This window comes from Scaptodrosophila lebanonensis, unplaced genomic scaffold, assembly GCF_003285725.1.
Source record: "Scaptodrosophila lebanonensis strain 11010-0011.00,11010-0021.00 unplaced genomic scaffold, SlebRS2 tig00000001-arrow-pilon, whole genome shotgun sequence".
NCBI lineage: Eukaryota > Metazoa > Arthropoda > Insecta > Diptera > Drosophilidae > Scaptodrosophila > Scaptodrosophila lebanonensis.
In genome coordinates this window covers 16,729,968-16,752,087 of record NW_022060529.1, presented here as the reverse complement: position 1 = coordinate 16,752,087, position 22,120 = coordinate 16,729,968, and the positions used below count along the sequence as shown (strand labels likewise).

Sequence of the window (22,120 nt, the reverse complement as noted above, 5' to 3'; positions counted from 1 at the left end):
AACGATTCGATAAGTTTTTCACACACTCTTCGGCAATAGAGCAGTAGGAGTAGCAGCCGCAGTGGAAAAGTGGAAAGTCTGACGATTGCAAAGATCACAGAGTAACAAACAAACAAAAAAAAAAACAAAAAAAAAAAAATGTGTTATAGAAAATTGGGCACATACCAAGGCACATCTGAAAAAACACAATACATTTGCTCACTTTGATTTGTTTATTTCGCTGCCGAAGTTAACTTCTCTTGGCCGCAAGTTGACCTTTCACTGCCAAAGCCAAAGCCACCATCACCGCCAACGCCACCGCCACCACCGCCACCACCGCCACCGCCGCTTGCCGGAAGCACCCAAAATATATCACCAAACGAATATCTACAAAATGATGATTGGAAACACAAACAACAATGAGAGAGGCACAGCAATGGATTCGGACACGGACACGGACACGGACGCGGACTCTGAAGGCAGACTCCCTCGCCGTTTGCCAAACTCTGAACAATATCTGTAAAAATAAAAACGCCCAATGCCGCGCGCCCATTGTCTTCCAAATGTAATCCAGCCAGCGGCAGTGCCACGAATTGGAGTCCAAAGCTAAAGCAGACAAACAAAGCGAGTAACTAACTCAGATTCATGGGCTAGTTGGCTTTTCGGCTTTTTGGCAACTAGCCACTGGCCACTGCCAGCCACACGAAATGGAGTTTTTAGTGCACCACTTAAATCATTTGAAATATCACGGGCAATGGAAACAAATAAACCACGGGCCGATATGCATTTTGAGGCTACAGAAAACATGCATGCTAATTCCGAGCTGCAATGCCGTGCATTTAATTGAGACAAACCATATACGTATGTAGAGGAGGACCCCCCGAGGGTCACGAAACTGCTAATGAAATCTTATTTGGGAATACTCGTATATAGCATTCGCCAAACACTTAATGTTATACTCGCATAAAGCTGGTGCTGTTGAATCGTGTTGATTTACATTTATAAGCGAATTGTCGAAATATAATGCAATAGAAATAGAAATATATTGCAGTCTTTATAATGCACATTAAACAAAAATAAAACTTAATTTCCAAATGCCATATTCTTATATAAATGGTGCCAAGACGAGAAAAAAAACCTTGCTCCTCATTTGCTATAACTATTCAGGCAACATTTCAAACCACATCAATTCTCAAAAAAATAGACTTCGCTTAGGCCAATTCACCAAGACTAAGCCGTTGGTAACATAAATTCTTTACGCGGCCCATTTCCAACTTCTTTAATATTCAATATTAATTTATTCATCATTATTACAAATCGTTTCTTATTAAAGTCAATTGCGTAGTCTTGCAATTAAACTCTAAAACTACATTGTTTGTCGATGAAATAAATAAATAAATATTGCGATCTTTTGCGATATTCTACTCCCTTTTCGAGATAGTAAGATTACAAAGATCATCACTCCTCCCCGAAGTACGAGTACCTTCTCTATATTAGCTTAATCATTGATAGAATTTAAAGTTGAACGTCGACTTTCAAATTTTAAACATAATCTTGTATGCAATATTGAAAATGGTTTCGAATTGTCGTTTCATAGTCCCTCGCATATATTTCTCAAATCTTTTACAATTAAACTCCGTGGTATTACGCGCTCTCTTTTTTGATATTCTCGTATCCTTTTTCATATAGTAAGATTTCAAAGTTCCATGTACTACGTTCACTAGCACTTTCTCTATATATAGAATTTACATTACAAGTATGATCTCAAATTATGTCTGAAATATTGGAAAATGTTTCATATTGAAGCCAACCACGTACTCCCCTTGCATTAATATATTCCTCAAATCTCTAACCCATGTAGGAGTACTTTCTCTTTTTTCGCTTAAAGACGAATGATGATGATTGATGATCTAACGTTTGAGCTATGCTCAAAGAAATATGTGGGATAACCGTTTTTGAATTAACACTTAAATATTTATACTATAAATACGAAAAGGAAGGGTAGAGTAAAAACTGCTTTCTTTAAAATTGAATGAATTGATCATTTCACAAGAACTTGGCGGTCTCCTTAAAATTTTGTGTGGTTGACATATTTCTTATGTGCTTGGCAAAATCCTAGCCGAAATCCTTACCCGCTATAACTGATCTAAGCACATGTACATAGTACTAGAAAATCTATAGTAGAAACCTTAAACACCAAATTTATGAAACAGGGAGAAGGAGGCTTGGCATATATAATCACAATGAAGGGACGAATCGATATGATAATAATTCAGCAGTCCACCACTGTCTAAGCATGGAGTACTTTTGTATCATTATATAGCTATTACTTCTTTGCTTATTAAAATATATTTAAAAATTTGCCTATTTAAGCATTCGTAATATACCAATGTTGTATTAATTGCCTGAGGACATTCTAAAGAGTTTCATCAAAATCGATTCAATAGAACGTACTCGTATAGCAATCAGCACAAAAATCAGTCTTGGTATTAACAAGTTGTCAGTTTTGTGCAAAATCGGAAATAAATTTGGAAGCTTTAAATAAAAATTAAAAAAATCGGTAAACATCATATAGCTATATTGCGAATGAATGGAAATACAAAGCGCGGAATTGGCTGGTTAAGGTATTCATCTCCACCTCTTTTTTGATAGGTCTAATAACGTATCTGACTACTCTCTGCTGTGAATCGCGGAAAAGCTGGCCGTTTGGCAAATAAAATTCCCCCACCGTGTCGGATTCGTTATTAGATATTTTTGTCATTTTTATAGGTTTTTTTATTTCTTTAGTTTTATTTAGTTTAAGTTATCCATTGTATTGATTTTATATATATTTTTTTTCCTTTTCTTTTACATCGACTGCATTGTTTGTCGATGAAATAAAAAAATAAATAAATCAACAGCAGGACTTGATATATAAATTCTAAAGGTTATAGCAAAGCCTCTACAATGCTTGCTTATAAATTATTTTGCATAAAATATCCGCCAATATAAGTTGAAAAATGATTCAATTTTGAAAAATGAACTTTGTATAAATAGTTAAACGAATATAAAATTGGTTTGGCAAAATGTTGAATTCATAGCGATCAGCTCGCAGGATGTTCGTACTTTAAAGAAAAATGGTTTAGAATCTTTAAAAGTCAAGATGAATTGAAAATGAAGATCCTACAAAGTTGTTTGATAGGTTTTATATAAATTATTATGCTTTTGATTTGCCAGTTCAATGGTACTATATGTGGAAGCAGATGAGGTTTGCTTAAAGCCTCGAAGAGCAAAGCTGGTCCTTCATTTATGCGCAAAGTGTAGTCAGATTGTAAGTACTATACTTTATGCTGTGTGTGTCCTTGATGCGGCATGACAGGCAGATAGACGATGCTTATCTGTGGGAGCATATAGTCGTTGTTGTTCTGTTACTGTTGTTGTTGTTGTGGACAAGTGAGCGCTTTCATTTGAGGTTCGTTGCGCTCGTTTGTGACATGCGCGCGGTTCCACCAATCAAGACATTGACGTGCGGAGCCAAACATCTTTCGCACCGCCAGAACGGCATTGCCGCCAGGCTGGGGAATTCGTTTGAGTGCGAAGCGTCTGCGCACTAATTGAGCATTTAAATGCAACGTAATTACTTTTCTAACACCTTCATCAACGGCTGGCTTTGATGCCCACTGGAAATTAGCATATAAATTGTCCCGTGTGAACATAAAATCAAATGACATGTGAGTTTGTCAAAAAAAAAAAAAAAACCACAACAACACAGAAAACAGGCGACAAACAGCAGAAGAAAAAAAAATAAGAGAGCCGACGGAAGAGCTTCGGCGTCGCATTGACGGCAGGACATGATGAGGTGAAAATCGGTAGTATTTACTGGAATGGCCGCAACAAGCGTCATTAACATGGGCATGGGGCAGCTGGCGGACGTGCAACTAATTGGAAATAGAACAGGGCTCCAGGTATTGCAACATGCAACAGGCAACGGGGCATGTTAATGCAACCAGAAATGGCCCAAACACACCAGTTCTAACAGCTAATCCCCTAAATTCTATTGGCGGCGCCAGCCAGACGTCTTTATGGCTTTTACTTGTGGCCAAACAAGCGGCTGTGTGGCGCATTTTAAAACGATTCGAGGGCGGCAAACAGTTGCTAGTTGGTCTCAATTAATTAAACATTTAAACATTTAAACAGTTACACGCTTACTCAGCGGCAACTGTCGAAGAGCGGCAATGGAGTGGAGTGGAGTGGATTGGAGGGGAGTAGAGGAGAGGAGCGAGACACCTTCTTTCTTTCGATGTGGTGTGGTGTGGGCGAGTTTTTTGACCCGCTGGCAGGAAACTCAGCGCGTTTTGAATGCCAAGGCGTACAATACTATATACTCGCACCACCGATCCACCAAACCACCGATCGTTGATCGCTGATCGTATATCGCTGCACAAATGCGCTTTGCATAACTGAGTGTGTAATCGTATTTGATGGCCTGCGCATCGGCGGGCCTTACGATTACTTTTGTGCACTTGTTGCAACGTTCCACGGAGCCGTGTTGGCTTAATAGTTGGGTGGGCGCATTAACCGATCGCTGCAGCGGGGTGGCGACACGCATCCGGTCAGGTTTATAGCGATGCGTATGAAACATATTGTTGTTATTATGTTTCTGAGGCGGGGTTTCAGGCGTACATGCATGAGTGCTATATAGACTTAGATCGTTAACGAAAGCAATGATCAGTGGGTGGCAGTTTTTAGAATGTTTGGGAGGCTTTCACAGACACAAAGCTATAACAAGAAAAAAAAGAATCACTAAGTAGGAAATGCGTTAAAGCAATTATTGCAATGCGAATTAAGGCCTGCATATGAGTCATAAATAAATATAAAAGATGCGACCATCCATAGTTTCTGTTGTTTAAAAAATGTTTTAAAAAGCTTCATCTCTGCAGCGTGCCAACTGAAAATATTGCCGAGCAATGAAGCATTAAACAAATCCAATTGAAAAGGTTTTCAATAAAAATGTTTCAAAATATTAATAAAATTATTAAAAAATATACCAGTAATATATAATATTGCCGAGCAGTTTTTGAAGTATTTAAATTTTTTTTTAAAATACACTAATCACTAAAATTTCTAGAAGAATATAACATTTTTGTAAATACACTAATCAATACAACTCTAAAAGTTTCATAAATGCACAAAAAAGCGTGAAAATATACAGAAAGGCTGAAAAGTCCCATGGATTTCGGGAGCGTGCTGAAAATATTACCGAGCAACTCGTGAAGTATTTATATTACTCTAATTACTAAAATTTCTGGAAGTATTTACAATTTTTGTAAATACACTAATCATTAAAATTCTACAAGTTTCATAAATGTATGAAAAAGCGTAAGAAAATATAGAATTAATTGAAATAAAAACTTATATCTAAGACGTTAAAATTTCAATTCTTAATTCTTCCAAGAAAAAAATTGGCACAGTCTTTTGAATAGGAGCACTTTTTAATTAATGATGACACATTTTTTTAGCTTCATTATCAGTTTAGTTATTTAAGTTGTTGGCATAATGTAATGTGAAATAACAATTCCATGATTTGGTAAATCTTTTTATTAATCGATTTGAGAAATAGGTAAGAAATGATTCACAACAGAGGTAAGGTGTTGCTAATATTAGTAAAAATAGAATCAAAAGTGTTTTGAAAAGGAAGATAGCTGTTTACAAAAAAAATCTCTAGACTCTACTACAGACATTTGATTTAAGTTTTGTAAGTTTTGTTTGAAAAGTAACACACAAGATTTTTTACTTTCAGCTAAAGTTACGTGATATATAACATAACATATATAACATGAAAACTTCCTAAATCACGTTTTAAAGCTTTATTGCTTTATGAATATTTTAGAATAAAAAATAATGCATTGACGGAAAGAAGTTAATGATTCAATTTCCTTTATTTAACGGGTATTCTATTTATTATATTATATTTTGCCACTTGCTGGAAACTTTTTATGAAATATTCCACAAAATACTCTGAAAAACTAAGTCAACTATTCAACATTTGCTACAATTTGCTAAAAATATGTATTTTATGTAAAAAGATATTCCGTAAGATAAGACTGATAAGATTTTATAAGCCTAGAGTGGCTGTAAATTCAGTGCTTTTCTTCTAGGCAGACAAACAGCTGAACAAACAGACTAATTACAATTACTGTATATGACTATAACGACGATCCTCATTATACTAAACAGGATATACATACTCTATAAAGTGTGCAACGCTTTTTTTAAGTGGGCATTTATTTTAACCTTTCCTCTACAAAAAAAAAAATAAAATAATTAGTTGAATGATGGAAATAGAATCGAAATGAATTAATTTTTTTCCAAGTGTATGCATTGAGAAAAGAAAAATTGGACAAATCAGAGATTACTGAAATTTGATTTAGTAAAGCATTTAAACATTCTTTATTTTATGAAAATGAAGTAATTCAAATAAAAAACGTACTTTATTTATGTATACGTGAGTTTTAAAAATTGCTTAATTTTATCAAAATATAATATGAATTGCTAAGCAATTATTTACTTATTTTAAGCCAAAACTTACTTGGCGTGTATATGTATAGTAAAGAAATGTTAATTTCAAAATAATATCAATTGATAAGCAATAATAATTGTAAGCCGAAACTTACTTGGCTTGCTTAAGAATAGTCAAGCAATGCCACTAACAAAAAGTATGTAATTTGTTTCACTTTCTAAAACTTCAATGTTACCTTTGGAATGCGTGTTCTTGACATTTGTCTCTGTGACTATCTGTGTGTGTGTGTATGTGCGTGTGTTTGTGTTGGGTGTGGTGTGGGGATTTCCTTGCAGCCTGTCCATTGACTACGTGTTTCCCTGGCTTAACTTGCGCGTGGCTTAGTGTTAGATTATGAAGCATTAGATGAGGATCAGTCGCTCATGTTTTGCCCTGACCACGCACATAACTTGTGCAATCTCAAAATTCCAAAGCCAGGATTTAATCAAACAAGTCTGTTGCCGTCGCAGTGGTGGTGGTCGCTCAAATGGATTTAATTGAGATCAATGCGGAAAGCGAGTGCGCACAGATGAAGAAAAAGTGTGTGTGAAAAACCGTGAGTGATTGGAAATTACACAGTTTTCCATAGTTTTTCGCTGACCGCGATCAAAACCGCAGCTTCAACTTCCGCCAGGGGGTTTTGCCCGTTCTAAGGTACCACACACTCGTCGACATATGTACGTGTACGAGTACTTGCTGTAATCTTTAACATGTGGCGGCTGAATATTTGACATTATACTTAGTTGCTGGTCATCTGATCTGATCCGTGGGAAGTTTGCGATCGCTGTCTGAGCCAAATCAGCGGAAACTCCATTAGCCAATGCGATCAAAGTAATCGATTCATCCGAAAGGATTTAAATACATTTTGCTCGGTTCGGTCTTGTCTTCTAATTTATGCAAATTTCTCAACCCAAAGCATATTTTTGACAAACGCAATGTCATAATCGTAGCGTAATTATTATTTATGTTGTCATGGACGATTATAAATTTCATATTAATATTTGCAAAAAGTCTTACCTACAACCCCTCAACCCCTTTAAAAACACACACAGAAAAGACAAAACAAAGCAAACAATCGGATGTCAGGGAGTGCTATCGTGTATCAATAATAATAGCTTCGCACATTCTCGTACATACTTGTATATTTTCATTTGCATAATTTCATAATTCTAATAACATATTAATTGTATGCGTCAATGATATAATGATAAGAATAAAGTAGGGTTCTCATATGTGTTCCTAAGTCCGTGGATTCAACAATAGAAGCAGACGCACGGAACGAGTTTATCGAATACAACATCTTTACGTAATTATGACATCGCTGGCACAATTAAACATAAAACAGTCTTTTTGTCTTCTATTTTTTTGCTGTTTTGGTTTTGTTGCTGAATTGACAAATCAATGATTAATAGTGGCTTTAGAATAGCTTTAGAAATTGTCAAGAAATAAAACTGGTTTCATTTCATTTGTCATTTCTCTTTGTGCATGTACAAAACAAATGAGGAGCAATTTGTCGAGCTGGAAAGTTGCCAAAAAATAAAAGCCTCAATGCTTCTTCTTTATTGAACATGCTATCGAATAATCTTTGCAAAATCCATTAGAGTTAACAAAACTTTAACTGTATCTGCAGCGCATATAACACAAACATACATAAAAACAATGTATTAAGTCTCTAATCCAATCTTTTCGACCAACAATACCTGCAGACATACAAGTAGATAGTATAGCCAGCACATATACTATATTTGGAATAAATGTTGGCACGTCGAAAATGTAAATTTTCTCACTTAATTACAATAACAATGAGCGCGAACAAAACGGCAATGATTTAGAAAAACGAAAATATAGGCGGTATCTTTATTGCTACCCATTAAAACCGACGAATGCCATATACTCTAATTCGCTGTTTAATTCCGATTTTATTTAAATTTTTGAATCTTATATCTTCGCTCGGCTCCATACAGACAAATTTAAATATATTTGAGATTAAAGAGTGATGTGGGACTGTACAGAAATACATGGAATATAACAATAAAATCAAACAACAACTCATAATAGTGGTTCGTCCCATCGCAAATTGTCCGATGGCTATGTATATTTAAGATTAATAACATAGCAATCAATATAGCAATATAATAAGTATATTAAAAGTTAATTTGAGGTCTCGTTACTATTCTTTAAGCAAGTGGAAAAGTCAAAAGCTGGATACAATTCTTCAGACTTGAGAATATAAATTGTAAGTTAAGAATAACAGAACAGAAAACATCTTGAAGCCGATCTCGAAACAAATGCAATCAAAAGGGTAAAAAAATATTAAGATATTATTAATGAAAACATTAAAAAATATACCAATAATATAATTATAGGTGTTATTCATTTAATCCTTGTACGTGAATTGTACAATAATATAGAACAATAGTGTAAGGCGTCAGGGGAAGTTTTATAACCAAATACGTTCAGAGACATTATTAGACATAACAAACTAAAAATAATACAAGTAAGAAGTGAAAAACTTGTTCTATTTATTGCCTTTGGAGGAAAAAGTAATAGTAATGAGAAAAATCTTCAACCCGAAGGGAGAAAATCTTTGCCTCAACTCGTAGACGTATATGGTCAGAGATTTCTTTGAAAGTTCTGCTGAGAGTAATGTAGAAAGATAGTTAGATTTTAAGCAAAAGTTAAAAAATAAAATAAAATTAAAAGAAAAAACCTCTCCGAACTTAGAAGCTATATTACACCATAAATAAAAAACGTATTGCAATGAATAAAATAAGATCGGACATTATTAGCTTATAACTATACAAATCTTCACTTATAATAGCTAGTAGAGATGCCTACATTATTTGTATTTATTTAAAGCGCATTTATTTGCATGTGAGACTCCGGTTTGATGATCTGCCGACGAGCTTGGCGAGCTGTTAAATCAAAAATATGCAAATCGCTCGAGCTACACGAGCGGACACGAGCTAAGTCAAGCTGAGTTAAGCTAAGTCAAGTCAAGCCAAGTCATGTCAAGTGATTGATATGTGCTGGTTATATGGACATTTGGGAAGTGATATTAGACGCTGATATGAAGTGGGAAATGATGCAATCAAACAATATGCAAACAAGTTGACTTTCTGACTCTAGAGCTGGGACGTTGCAGGTAACTTACTCGTATGGTGTATATTTTTTTCTTTATTTCTGGCTGCACATTTAGTAGCTGGCATTTGTATTTGTATTTTTATTTTTTTTACCGTTTTTATGGTCATGGCAATTAAAAAGTTGACTTTTTTACCGAAAGTCAAGAAGTCAGTCAAACCAGAAACGCGTGCAGTTTTTTAGCGTGCAATTTTTTCGCTATCTTCGCATCTTTTTAAGGGATCGCTGTGCACAAAAAAAGATCTGTCAGGCTCTGTGGCATGTCCTTGAGTTGGCAACGTGCCGCATTTCCTGGAAATTTCTCTTCGTTTTTTACGTAACGCACATAGACAATTGACTTTTTTATGACGGCCCGAGGTCCGAGATTCAAAACATATGCCGCGATGTTGAGTGGGCGCGCAAAAAAGTCAGCAAAGCCTGTAAGGACGATGGAATGCTTATCCCTTTTCCGCTTAAAAAATGTATGTGCGTGCCGGCATCGTCGTCCTCCTCGTAGTTGTCGCGTGATCTGCTTTTTCTGCACGGCAACGGTTAGCGCGGGTTACTGTTGCTCGACTTTTTACGATCGCCCGTTGACTTTACGACACGTCTGATGATGAACGGACCAGGGTCCGGACTCGGAGCCGGACACAGTCGCACGGCTCGTCTTTTTTCTCATTTTTTAGAGCTCGTTTCTTGTGGCTACCTAAGCTCGCGATTTCGTTACCTAATCGCGGGATCAGCATACCTAAGCTGCAGATTATCCTAGGATCATAATTATGATGAGCCTGCCCGCTGCCGATGCCGATGCCGCAGCCGCTGGCACTTCTTCTTGCCGTGCGCTCAACTCGTCGCGGCTGCCGCGAATTGCTTTTTTCTTTTCAGCCACGCAAAAAACTTAAGCCGGGGATTAAACCGGATTAAAAGTCATGTCCTTATTTTTTGTGTTTTTTGTCATGCTTTCCTTTCGAGCTAACTAATTATGCTGAAAATTACCCATTGGGCTCTAACAACTGCGGAAATTCGCGAAAAATGTTCTCTCGCGTTTTTGCGGAGTGTTTTTTCTATTTATTTGTTGTGTGCAGAAAAAACGAGCAAAGTCAGTTAAATTGAATCGATTAGAAAGAAAGGCGGGAAGGTCGCACAACCGAAACCGTTAAAGGTTCCAGAGAGACCTGGCTTGGTTCTACATACTTTGACTTTTTTACAAGCCTTTGTTTTGGCATCGTTTTTACACGGAATTCGCGTTGACGTTGGGTTGATGCAATATCGTTTATGGTTAGAGAAAGTTGCAGCAGTAGGAACTGTCTAGAACCGAAGCTAACCTATATTATGCGGAATTCCCAGAACTCTAAGTGATTTCCTTTACTTTTACATACGCAAGAAGCAACGTTAGTTTTTGTATTACTGGAAGTAATATTAAGTTTTACTTTTTGTAATACATTATGCTGAAAAACCTGCTTTTAAAAACTTTAATAATTCTTTCAAAAACCTATGTAAATATATATGGAATCGTCAAAACACTTTTTACTTTTGTTTCGAAACTGTAAAATAAAAAATTTTAATTTTTTGAATTTAAGAAGCTCAATATATTATTTATAAATGTAAAAGTCGTTAACATATATGAACTCCATAAATCATAACAAATCGCCGCAATAATCTTATGTTTCTAATGTCAACATAAAGCACTGTTGTACATACTTGTAGATAATAATTTTTTGGCTTACCAATTATTATGTACTTCCGATAACTAACAAACTATGTTATTGTTAATTTTGAGGAAATTAATTCAAAACCTGCAAAAAGTAGTTTGTCTATTAATTATTTATTTATTTAATTAAATGATAGCGCACACAGCAACCATTTTGTCGCAAGCTCTATTAGTTTCCATTGCTTCCTCTTCGCAATTCGCTCAGTTCATTGTACGACTGTGAACGATCCATTCACATTGAGGCCCCGCCCATGCAAAATATAAAATGAGCAACTGTTAAAAATGAAGTCAAGCCGCCCTTAATAAGTAACGACGAAATAACGAATAATATCAGAGCAATGTATAGTAAATTGAGCGAGTCAGAGCCCCCACGCTGCCCCAAAGAGTACCTGATCGGAGCGATCATTGCTAATCCCCCTGTTCTACCCCTTCCGCCATTGAAATTTTCTCAGCGGCGTCGCTTAACAGCCAGCTAACAGTTCATTAACAGCCGCTCACACTGTACAGGTAAGTTGTGAGAGCGGCGCAACGTATTGAGTGTCTCTTGCGCTCAATGAGTGGTGGTTGACGATGAACGATAAGCGGATCTGTGATTTAGCAGAGACCCCGGCTCAAGAGTGGAAACTCGAAACTCGAAACACGAAACTCACGGATCGCAGCTCGAAACTGGAAATTGCAGTGGTGTGCGTGTTGTTGGAGTACATAGGCCAGAGCCAACCAAACGAGAGACTGCGACACAGAAATGCTTCTTGTCTGGCACGAGTTTGAGTAAGAAATCAGTCGTCTGCTAGTACCCGAAGTGTAAGCTACATATCGTGTGTTAAGAGCGCGCTGCCTCAAGAAGCAAACAACTAACGAAAAACCAGTAGAGAAGCGGAAAATATTTTCAATCTGCATGCAAAGCCGTGCATTTATTCATGTGTTCTATGAGAGACGACTGCCCGTGACGCAGTTCAAGTGAATACTTGTATTTCCGAGTGTATAAATTTACTAAAACAAAAAACTTATTAAAAGTTGTGCCAAAAACTATAAACAAACACGTGCGCCTAAAAATAAATTGCTTGTGTTAAAAATCAGCAACAGCCGTAACAACAGCTACGATACAAAAAAAAATCAACAGCAGGAAAAGAAAACATAACCCAAGGTAAGTTTCCAAAGTCAATTCAATGTTTTGCTCTCAAAGCCGGCGGCAATTTTTATGAGCCCTGCACTACTTTGATTTTTTACAGTTTCCTGTGAAAAAATGCAGCTCATTGTTAGGTCAACTATGTGTATATATATCTATTTTTTTTTTTGCAAATTTCGCCGAGTGGCAAATGTGACAAAAATTGCCAAAAATTGGGCATTTTTATGACCGATGCGTCAAGGTTGCTGTTGCATTTTTTAGAAAGTCATTAAACAGTTCGCAGGCGAGCCTGTAAAAAAACTAGCCCTTACCTGCCACAATGAAAGTGCCTTAAAGGGCGAGGAGTAGTTTATGACCCATGGGTGAGCGCAAAAAAATAAACAAATGAAAATGAACGCATAGGGTTGCATAATCCGGCAGATTTAGTTTTTTTTTCCCAATGGCCTGCCATAAAAAATGCAGCAGAGTTCTAACTATTTGTTGGGTATAAATGCAATGAACAAGACAGTCAGCTCATCAGTTGCTTGAGAACTCAGCAAACGAACAGACCGGCAACCAGCAAGAGGAAATATTTAAAAAAAAAACTATATAGATCGGAAGAATAGAATTTGTGAAGGAACACACGAGCCAGAATGGTGTTCAATTTGGTTAGTGTCTGAGAAATTGGAATACATACACACACACTCACAAATACACAGACGTGCATGCACTCGCAACTTGGAATACGGAAAATGGATAAAGCCTTAACCTTTACTAATCAACACTTTCTCTTCGATTTGCAGATGAATCAAACGTGCAAAGTGTGCGGTGAGCCAGCGGCTGGCTTTCACTTTGGTGCCTTCACCTGCGAGGGTTGCAAGGTAAGCTGAGCTCCTGATCAAGATCGAGAGCACCACAACACCACATCGTTGATATATATCGTTCGAACGAAGTCTGATCTTTGCCTTCCTTCCGACTATATATGTATGCGAACCCATTGACTCGTTGACTAAAGCCATTATTTCTCTCTCGCTTTCCTTGCAGTCCTTCTTCGGCCGCTCCTACAACAATCTCAGCTCGATTAGCGAGTGCAAGAACAATGGCAAATGCATCATTGACAAGAAGAACCGCACCACCTGCAAGGCCTGCCGTCTACGCAAATGCTACACTGTGGGCATGTCCAAGGGTGGCTCGCGGTATGGCCGTCGCTCCAATTGGTTCAAGATCCATTGTTTGCTGCAGGAAAAGCATCAGCAGAGTGTGGAGGCGGCGGGCAAGATGAATGGCGGCGATGGTAATTCCCCTACAGCGGTCTCACCACTGGGTGGTGGTGGTTTTGGCGATATGGCCGCTGCGGCAGCTGCTCATCTCCAGCAACAACAACAGCGTCATCCACACATGTCTCTACTGGGATATCCGAGCTATTTGCCCGAGCCGTTCGCCAGACATCCAGCCGATGCTGCCGCCGCCGCTGCCTTACCCTTCTTCAGCATGATGAACTCGCTGCCCAGCATGGCTGCTGCGCCACAATCCGCCTTCCAGCTGCCGCCACATCTACTCTTCCCGGGCTATCATTCGAGCGCAGCGGCTGCGGCTGCGGATGCCGCCTATCGTCAGGAGATGTATAAACATCGCCAGTCCGTGGATTCGGCTGCCTCAGCGGAGTCCCAGCGTTTCACGCCACCTGCTCGTGCGCCCTCCTCGGCCCGTCAAACACCCATCGAGGTGTGCTTGGGTGGCGACGAGGAAGTCCAGTCCGTGCACTCCTCCCATTCCCACAGCCAATCGCCGGCTCAGCTAACACCCAGCCACACCATACACAATCCCATTGCCATACGTGCCACGCCCCCTCAACAGCAGCACCAGCAACAGCAATCCGTGCACAACAGTCCGCTGCACAGTGTGTCGCCACAGCCACAGCCACAGCCACAGCCCAATAGCACCCCGCTCTCCTTTGCCGCTAAGATGCAGTCTCTGTCGCCCGTCTCTGTCTGCTCGATCAGCGCTGAGACAGCGGCGTCCACGCCCACACCCGCCGCCGCTGCCGCTGCTGCTGCTGCACTGGCTCAGGACTGTCCTATGGACCTGAGCATGAAGACTTCGCGCAGTTCCGTGCACAGTTTCAACGACAGCGATGCCTCCAGCTTGGACGACCAGGAGGCGCGCAGCGATGGTCGCCGCAAGTTTTATCAGCTTGAGGCGGAGTCCAACTCCACCTGCTCCTCCTCGGTGTCTTCGTCCGAGCACGAGGCTGTCAAGCGGCAAAAACTGAACGCCATTGGCGAGGCCAGCGCCAGTCCGTTCGGGCCTGCCCGCAGCGGCTTCGCCGTGGCCCACAATGCGGCGAGCGCCATGCGCGGCATCTTTGTGTGTGTCTGAGGCGCCGTCTCCAGTTGTGGGAGGAGCTCTAACGCTCGCCCTTGTTGTTGTTTTCTTTAGTTTTTTTTTACTGTTTAAATGTAAATTTTTCACACACACACACACTCACACACATTCATGTGCGGACAGGTTTGTTGTTAGGCCACTTGAATTGCGCCCAGAGCTAGAGGGAGATAGCTAGTTTACACTATTGAGCTCAAATCCAAAAATTATTTTTACACCACAAACACACACACACACACACGTACACACCCCACAAAAAAAACACACACACAAAATATCACACACGTAAATGCAGTTTTGCTTAGCTAAGTAGAAGTAGCAGTAGTAGTCGCTAATTGTAAATATTTTTGCGCATGTTTGAAGTTTTCTCTCATTCGAAATTGTATTGTAAAACATTCCCCGCCCCACCAAAAGCCTCATTGTACATACAGATAAATAATTTGTTTAGTTTTAGAACAAAATTCTAAGTTAACTGTATTTTAGTTTTAAGTTTTAAATTGTCTTAGATATTGGATACGACAAATACAAAAATAAAATACAATTATTACAAAAAATACGAGATCTTTTAACATTCATTAAAGGGAAAGGAGTTTCCATCTGAAAAAAAGTTGTTTTTTTTTTTCAGAAAAAAAAACATTCAAGAGTATTTCAATAAAAATTCATTTAATGCATTTATAATTTATTCCTGTCAATGTTGTATTTGTTTATACATTGTAGGAAATACTTGGGTGTTACTTAAATGATCAAATAAAAATATCACACTACTTATGTGCATGATCTTTGATCTCCGATTTGTGATCAAAGTACATCAGATGAAAAGAAATTTCTCTTCCATAGTTCCAAGTGTATTTCCTCGTTAAAGTAAACGAAGTAATCGTACTCGTACCTGTAACAGCTCTTATCAGCTTAGATTTCAATTCTGAAATAAGGTCGATCAAAATAAATGACCTATTATAATTATACTTTTTATGTGATCAGGGTTTTTAGGCTGCCATTTAAATTAAACTAACTTATGAACTTTACTTCAGCTACTGATTAGCGATTAAATCATTTACATTCAAGAAAAGCCTCAATTGGTTTCATAATTTGAAAGTAAAGAAAATTCATTGAACGCATTAGCCCGCGTAATAGATTATTGATTATTCAAATATTTTTGGGTTTTTATATAATATTTACGCCGCAAGAACTCTTAAATTTTAGATAATAATTGATAAACAACCATAAAGTGATAACAAAACCATCACTTAGTTGACTAAAAAGAGCAGTCGAATGAGCTGGCCCTCAGCAATTAAATCCTATACTTCCGTTTAATTGAGTTATCTCGCCTATTCATATAGAATTTGTGTTAGCAGCCATTCTATTTTAGTTAGCTTATTCATGCAATATGCAGATTAGGCATAAAATCACAACTCTTAAAGCTTCTTCTATTAATATAAGTATATACGAGTATTGTTCCTCTGATCGTGACTCACTTCTAGCCTCACACAATCAATCAAATCGCGTGACCACGGGCCAATAATGGGGCGTGGTCTGTCAACGCTCTCGCATAAATTCGTCAAAGTAGCTTACATTTGTTGCACAGACCAACTCGATCGGACCGTCGATGGCCGATAATAAAACCGATATAGAAACGTTAAGTGTCGTCTGTGTATTGCATTGTTGTAAATTAAAAATGCCACAAATGTTACGCTCAAAAATGTTTGCCGCGAGGCCTATTTGATATGCTATGGTCATGATGGGTGTTGCTGCTGCTCGAAGAGAATTACATAGGCCTATGTCTTATATGGGCTACTTTGATGTTGGGTACACCCAAAAGCCTGTACGTCGACCACGTGCTGCTTCAAATAATAAACTTTATATTAACACATACAAAAGTCATACGTCGCGTTGACGGCCAGAATTTTAATCACTTAATTAGGCGGCGATGGGGCAGCTTCGACTTGGTTTATGGTCAGCCCTGTAAAGTGGAGCCGGGCGGAGTGTAGATGATATATGGACGGGGTGGGGTGTGTGTGTGTGTGTGTGTTGGTGCGGGCACCAAGGCCCAAAAAACTATGCAGGATAAATGAGCACTTTACTGGGATGCAAATATATCGTTTATACTCGAATATTGTAAATTGTGGCGACGCGACGTCAAAAGTTTGACGCTTTAACGGGCGGCGATAAACAACAGTGAGCTTGAACCAGGGGGCAACAATACGAATACTCGTACTATACACATCAATATGCATGAGAGTAGATGTTGGGGGGTTGGAGGGCATGAAGGGTGTGCGGGGCACTGAGCAAACGCACGCCATTGTGCGTTTAACTGCCTGGCGATCACATTCCAATGTGTTTTTTGTCGTCATTGTTTCTAAATTTATTTTTATAGTTTATTAAACAGTCGTAGTAAAATAGGAATAAAACACAATAACAAAACCTGCGCACTCGTCGAGTTCGTCGCCCAAGTCTTTTGTTTTGTGCGCCCAGCCGCGGCTGTCAAACTGAAAAAGTGGTTCATTTGGATCGCCAGCTAACGCAATCTCCTAGGCCAATCAAAAAGCCATTTATGCATCTAATAAATTATCGAGACATGGTGAAAACAACAACAGCAACACAACACAACAGAACAAGAAAAAGCAACAAAAGAAACAAAAGGGCGAAATAAAATCGACTCGAGTCAATCGCTTAACATAAAAATAGACCAAAAGTATAACATTTCAAATTTTTATTGACTGTCAAAAAGCAGGCGCCAATATCCATTGTGGGGAGACGAGCAGACAAGCGGGCGGACGATCAACGATCGATGTTGGCCCGATCGGGTTACATACAGTGTTGGCGCCATAATCGAACACTTGGCGACGTGTGCATCTATGGACCACAGTCGAAATGCATTTAAATATGCTTTATTGTTGTAGTTATTAGTATGAAAGATGCATCATTAATAGAGCTGGTGACGCCGTCTGGCCATTTACGACCACAACGTGCCGTGTCTGTTGAGCACATCTTTAAAAATAGTGCAATACCTACTGGACATCGGATAGACAGCACCTGGCTGTTTTCTTATCTAATGCCAATGCTGGTCGCTGTCGAGCTTTTAAATTAATGCATGCATGCAAAAAAAAAAAATCTATGAATATAGTACGTAAGTGCGGCCAGTCATAGGAACATGTTTATTAAATTAAATAATTGCCAGCTGAGTTTTTAATTTTTCCTTTTACAATGCATCAAGCAAAAATTTGCATTTGAAATTGACAACGAAAAAAAAAATAGTTATTGACACCTTTTAATGAAAACATGTTTAAATAAGAAATTATGCAAATATTTGCATAATACTTGTACTTTATTATGCGAGTCAATATTAACCAATATTAACCAGACTGCTATCGGCTTCGTGCATTAGTGGTAGCTCGATAGTCAGCTAAATGGCAGTTTTATAATTCTAGGAAATAAACCTCAACATTTCAACACTTCTTGTACAACGACTGACTAAAGTTTGCTTTCATATTTAAGAAGATTCTTTTGAAAATTCATTTAATATTTAAGGGCATGAGAGTTTAAACCCAGTCGGTTCCCTATTCACGATTTATTAGATAAATGAAATTAATTATTAATTATACTCTGAATGCCTATAAAATGGGCTAATTGACAAATAATTAAAGGTTTGCTCTAAATCTGAAAATGGGAACTGTTTATAAATAAAATGAATTGCAAAGCATACGAGTGTTTGAATGAAACTAATTTAATGAGATATTTAATGAAAACATTAGTATAGAAAGGAGTTCATACCCCCTATAAGTATAAGAGATGAAAGAAATTAAATAATCAAACGAGTTTCTATCTTAAAGAACATTTTTTGGAAATCATAATCATCGAAAAATGTTATATTTTCATGATATGGAAACTGATTAATCTCTTAAAATCATGGCCTATTTTATGTTGGACACTTTTGTATTTCTGTTTCATGTTGTTCAAAGCAAATACAACAATACAGTAAATATTTTACAATTTGTGCACATTTCAGGCAAGCAGAAGCAAGGTGCCCAAGGACTCCACATCTCAATCAATGAGCATGTCGTTTGGAATATGTGAATACAATTTAAATCCATCATAATAGGGTATTATTAGGTTTCGATTTCTGGGTAATATGTTGCGGAGCTGTTGACTTAAATCAGATCAGTTTCTTATACAATATAACAACTGCCTTTGGTTTCCAGCAATTACTACCTTTTCGAAACTTTAAGAATAGGGACTTAAGTCAACACTCGTGGGATAAAGTGTATTGAGCTAGAAGGCGGGAATATTGATAAGCTTTTATATACAAGTATAGTTTAAAGATGTGTGTGTGTTTTCTTTTAAAGTTTTGGCAACTTGAACAAAGTGAACAAACTAACATAATTTCTTTGATCACATCATCACCTTTGCGAACTGTAAGCTCTGGTCCCTTAAGTTTAGTTGCTTTTTAAAGTAAAGAGCTTAATCGGGAAACATTTCAATTTTGTTAAAGCCATCACTGAATCGAATGTGACGTTGCATCTGAGAATTTTCTTGAGCTCTGCAATAAAAACCTCTTAAACGTCAATTAATATTAAGTAGTAATAAGTAATACGATTCTACCCTAGCAGTTATCCGCAGTCCTTATCGAGTGACGTGTAACTGCTTATTGTTCAAATTCGCATTTCTGGCACTGACGTCCAAGGATGCCGACATTAACCCATTTAAAGGCTTCTTTAAGCAAATCACAGCCAAGACTCGTGCAATCTGTGCATCTTTATTGATTTCGATTTCCCTCGATGCTGAGGAAAAACAAACTTAAAGCCTTTGCCGGCCTCAGGGCGATTGCTGGCCGACTCTAGAGGCGCTTCGATCACACGCTCAATGGGTCGGGACTGAACTGGACTGGACTGGCCTGGCCTGGCCAGTGCTGACCAACTGAGTGGCGGGTCGGCTTAGCTGGCGCTGGTAATTAGTGATCTGGTGCACTTGATACCCACCTTAATTTAAACATTTCGTACACACCCAGCCGTTGTAGCAGTCAGCGAGCGGCGCACGCATTGTGGCTGCGTTCCGTGCCCGCCTTAAGCCGGTCGCCTCCAGACCCCAGAGCCCTTCTACTTATATACGTGCAGCGCATGCCATTTGCTGGTTGTTGTTGTTGCTGTTATTGCTGTTGTTGCTGTTGTTGCTGTTGTAGCTGTTGTTGCTGCCCCCTCTGCGCTCCTCTCTACCCCTTTTGCAGTTCTCTTTTAAACGTTTATTTAACTCAAGCGAACTTTGCGTGTCGATTAAAATGCTGCGATTAAGGTAACAGAGCAAGCGACCCAGAACAACTGCTCGGATCTGAACCTGAATCTGAATTCAAGCCTGGACTCTTGGGCTTGGGTCTGACTCGTCTGATTGTGAGTCTGGGGCAGACGTTTGCGCGGTGTTCTTCAATTTCTCAGGCGCATGCGTGTCCAGTGAACTTGCAGGTCAAGCGCGCATCGTACGCATGCCATAAGAAGTCAGTCATCAGCATCAGCAATGGTTCTTGTATTTGTGTGTATGTGTATCTGTGTCTATGTATGTGTTGGTGTGACCTGCCAGCTGCATTGGCCAAATGCTTGATTTCAAGTGTCCAAAACCGAGGGATGTGTGAGAAGAATGCGAAACTAGCTCGTAGCGAATCATTGTTATCATCAGAAATGAAATTATGTCTATATAGTGCTTATACTGATTAGGTCGGAAAATTATCTTCAAACAATGTTTAATTAATTAATAATTAATTTTTCAAGTAATCCTTAAACTGCTTCTTTGTGGTAGAGTTGTTACAGATTGTAGCTAATATATATTTGCGCTCAGTTATTTGTCCAATTTATAGGCATCCCTTCCAAACCGGATGTGTGAAGTTTTCGAGCAGAAAGGTGGCTCACCATACTATTCAACAAATATTTTTAAGTCTGAAATACTCCAATTACTTGAATTTAAAGCAATGTTTGTGTTAAAAAGAATCGGAATTCTCTAAAATGTTTTCTTTAAGTGTATGTGCAGAATTGCCTTCCCTCGGTCTTAGAAGAAGCTAATATTACAGATTAAGATTGCTTAGGAATAAAAAACGATGATGCTTTTGCCGTAATCGTATATAGTATAAACGCAATTTTTATACATTTTTTTGAACTTATATGCTTTCATCATAAATTAATGAAGCTACAGGATACATTGAAAAGCTTAAAGTTATTTAATACATATATGAAATGTATCAACAATATGTGCGTCCTACTGGAATGTTCTTTTATTGTCCTTTAAAAGCACGAAATAATCAGAAATAATTTAACCAGATATTAAAATACACTCAGATATTAAAATACACTCAACAATTAGAGTGCACCTCTGCTTAGTTCAAGAATTTTTCAGCTATTTTGACAAGCATTGGTAATCATCAAATAGTCCTCGTTTCGTGCGCACATAAATCCTTTGGCTGGACTTTCTCTGTGCTGTTGCTTTACGACAAATTTGCCCATTGTTCTGTCGTCCAGTGTTGGGCCAGCGCAGTTGATGATGAGGTCCTTTTGTTGGCCTTGCCAGCCTGCCATGTTTTCGCTTGTGTGTGTGTATTGGGCCCCCGACCGAGCGCGCTGCAGCGACCGCCCAGGATGCTGGGCCGCAATATTAATTTGTGCGCCCGCGCCTGCCCAAAAAAAACAAAAAAAAAAAAAACGAGCGCACACACCTCGAACAAAGATGAAGGCGCAGACAAGGATGGCGGGGATGTCGAAGCTGAAGGCGAAGACAAGAAACCAAGTTGGTGCATTCGCAGCCGTCGCCTAACGAGGCGACTGAGATGGTTATCGATGACTGCTTATTGTTTCATTGCTTGTTTTTTAGTGGCTGCGGCTGCCTTATCTTGTTACCCTTATTTATTTTGAAACGAAATTAGATTTAAAGACCAAAAGGTTGCTGTTGCTGCTGCTGCAAGCTGCTCGCCAGCTACAAATCTATAGCGAGCATGTGATTTTGATAGCTCGTAAAAAAGTCAAAAAGCAAACATGAAATTCTTCGTTACTGGGAATTTCCCGAGCGCCCGTAGAAACCATAGAAGGGCCACCGCAGCAGGACATTTTCGCTGGATGCCTCATAGTTAGTTGAGAATTTATGTTGTTGCCCATTAAATTAGTCTAATAGGCCAGACCGATCAACATGATCAACATGTGACCCCCGTATCGTTGTCTGTCCGCATGTTTGTCTGTATTTTTGATCTACAGCTGCGCAAGGGTTGACATCATTAGTTGGGCCATTGGTCACTTGCTCGTCCACCCATTTTCCCATT

At 38.6% G+C, this 22,120-nt stretch overlaps 1 protein-coding gene across 1 annotated transcript; it reads left to right on the top strand.

The window, feature by feature from the left end:
* The first annotated feature begins 12,180 nt into the window (after positions 1-12,180).
* On the top strand, positions 12,181-14,832 carry LOC115627763 (zygotic gap protein knirps). Its single transcript, XM_030523596.1, has 3 exons — positions 12,181-12,492; positions 13,257-13,334; positions 13,498-14,832. The coding sequence occupies exons 2-3, from the start codon at positions 13,257-13,259 to the stop codon at positions 14,830-14,832; spliced, it is 1,413 nt and encodes a 470-aa protein (XP_030379456.1). The 5' UTR covers positions 12,181-12,492.
* The last annotated feature ends 7,288 nt before the right edge of the window (positions 14,833-22,120 follow it).

What these genes read in the sequence shown, in the direction of transcription:
- LOC115627763 (XM_030523596.1), top strand. Translation starts at nt 13,257, where the DNA reads ATGAATCAAACGTGCAAAGTGTGCGGTGAGCCAGCGGCTGGCTTTCAC. An exon ending in TCACCTGCGAGGGTTGCAAG is followed by an intron (nt 13,335 to 13,497) that starts GTAAGCTGAGCT and finishes CTTTCCTTGCAG; the next exon opens with TCCTTCTTCGGCCGCTCCTA.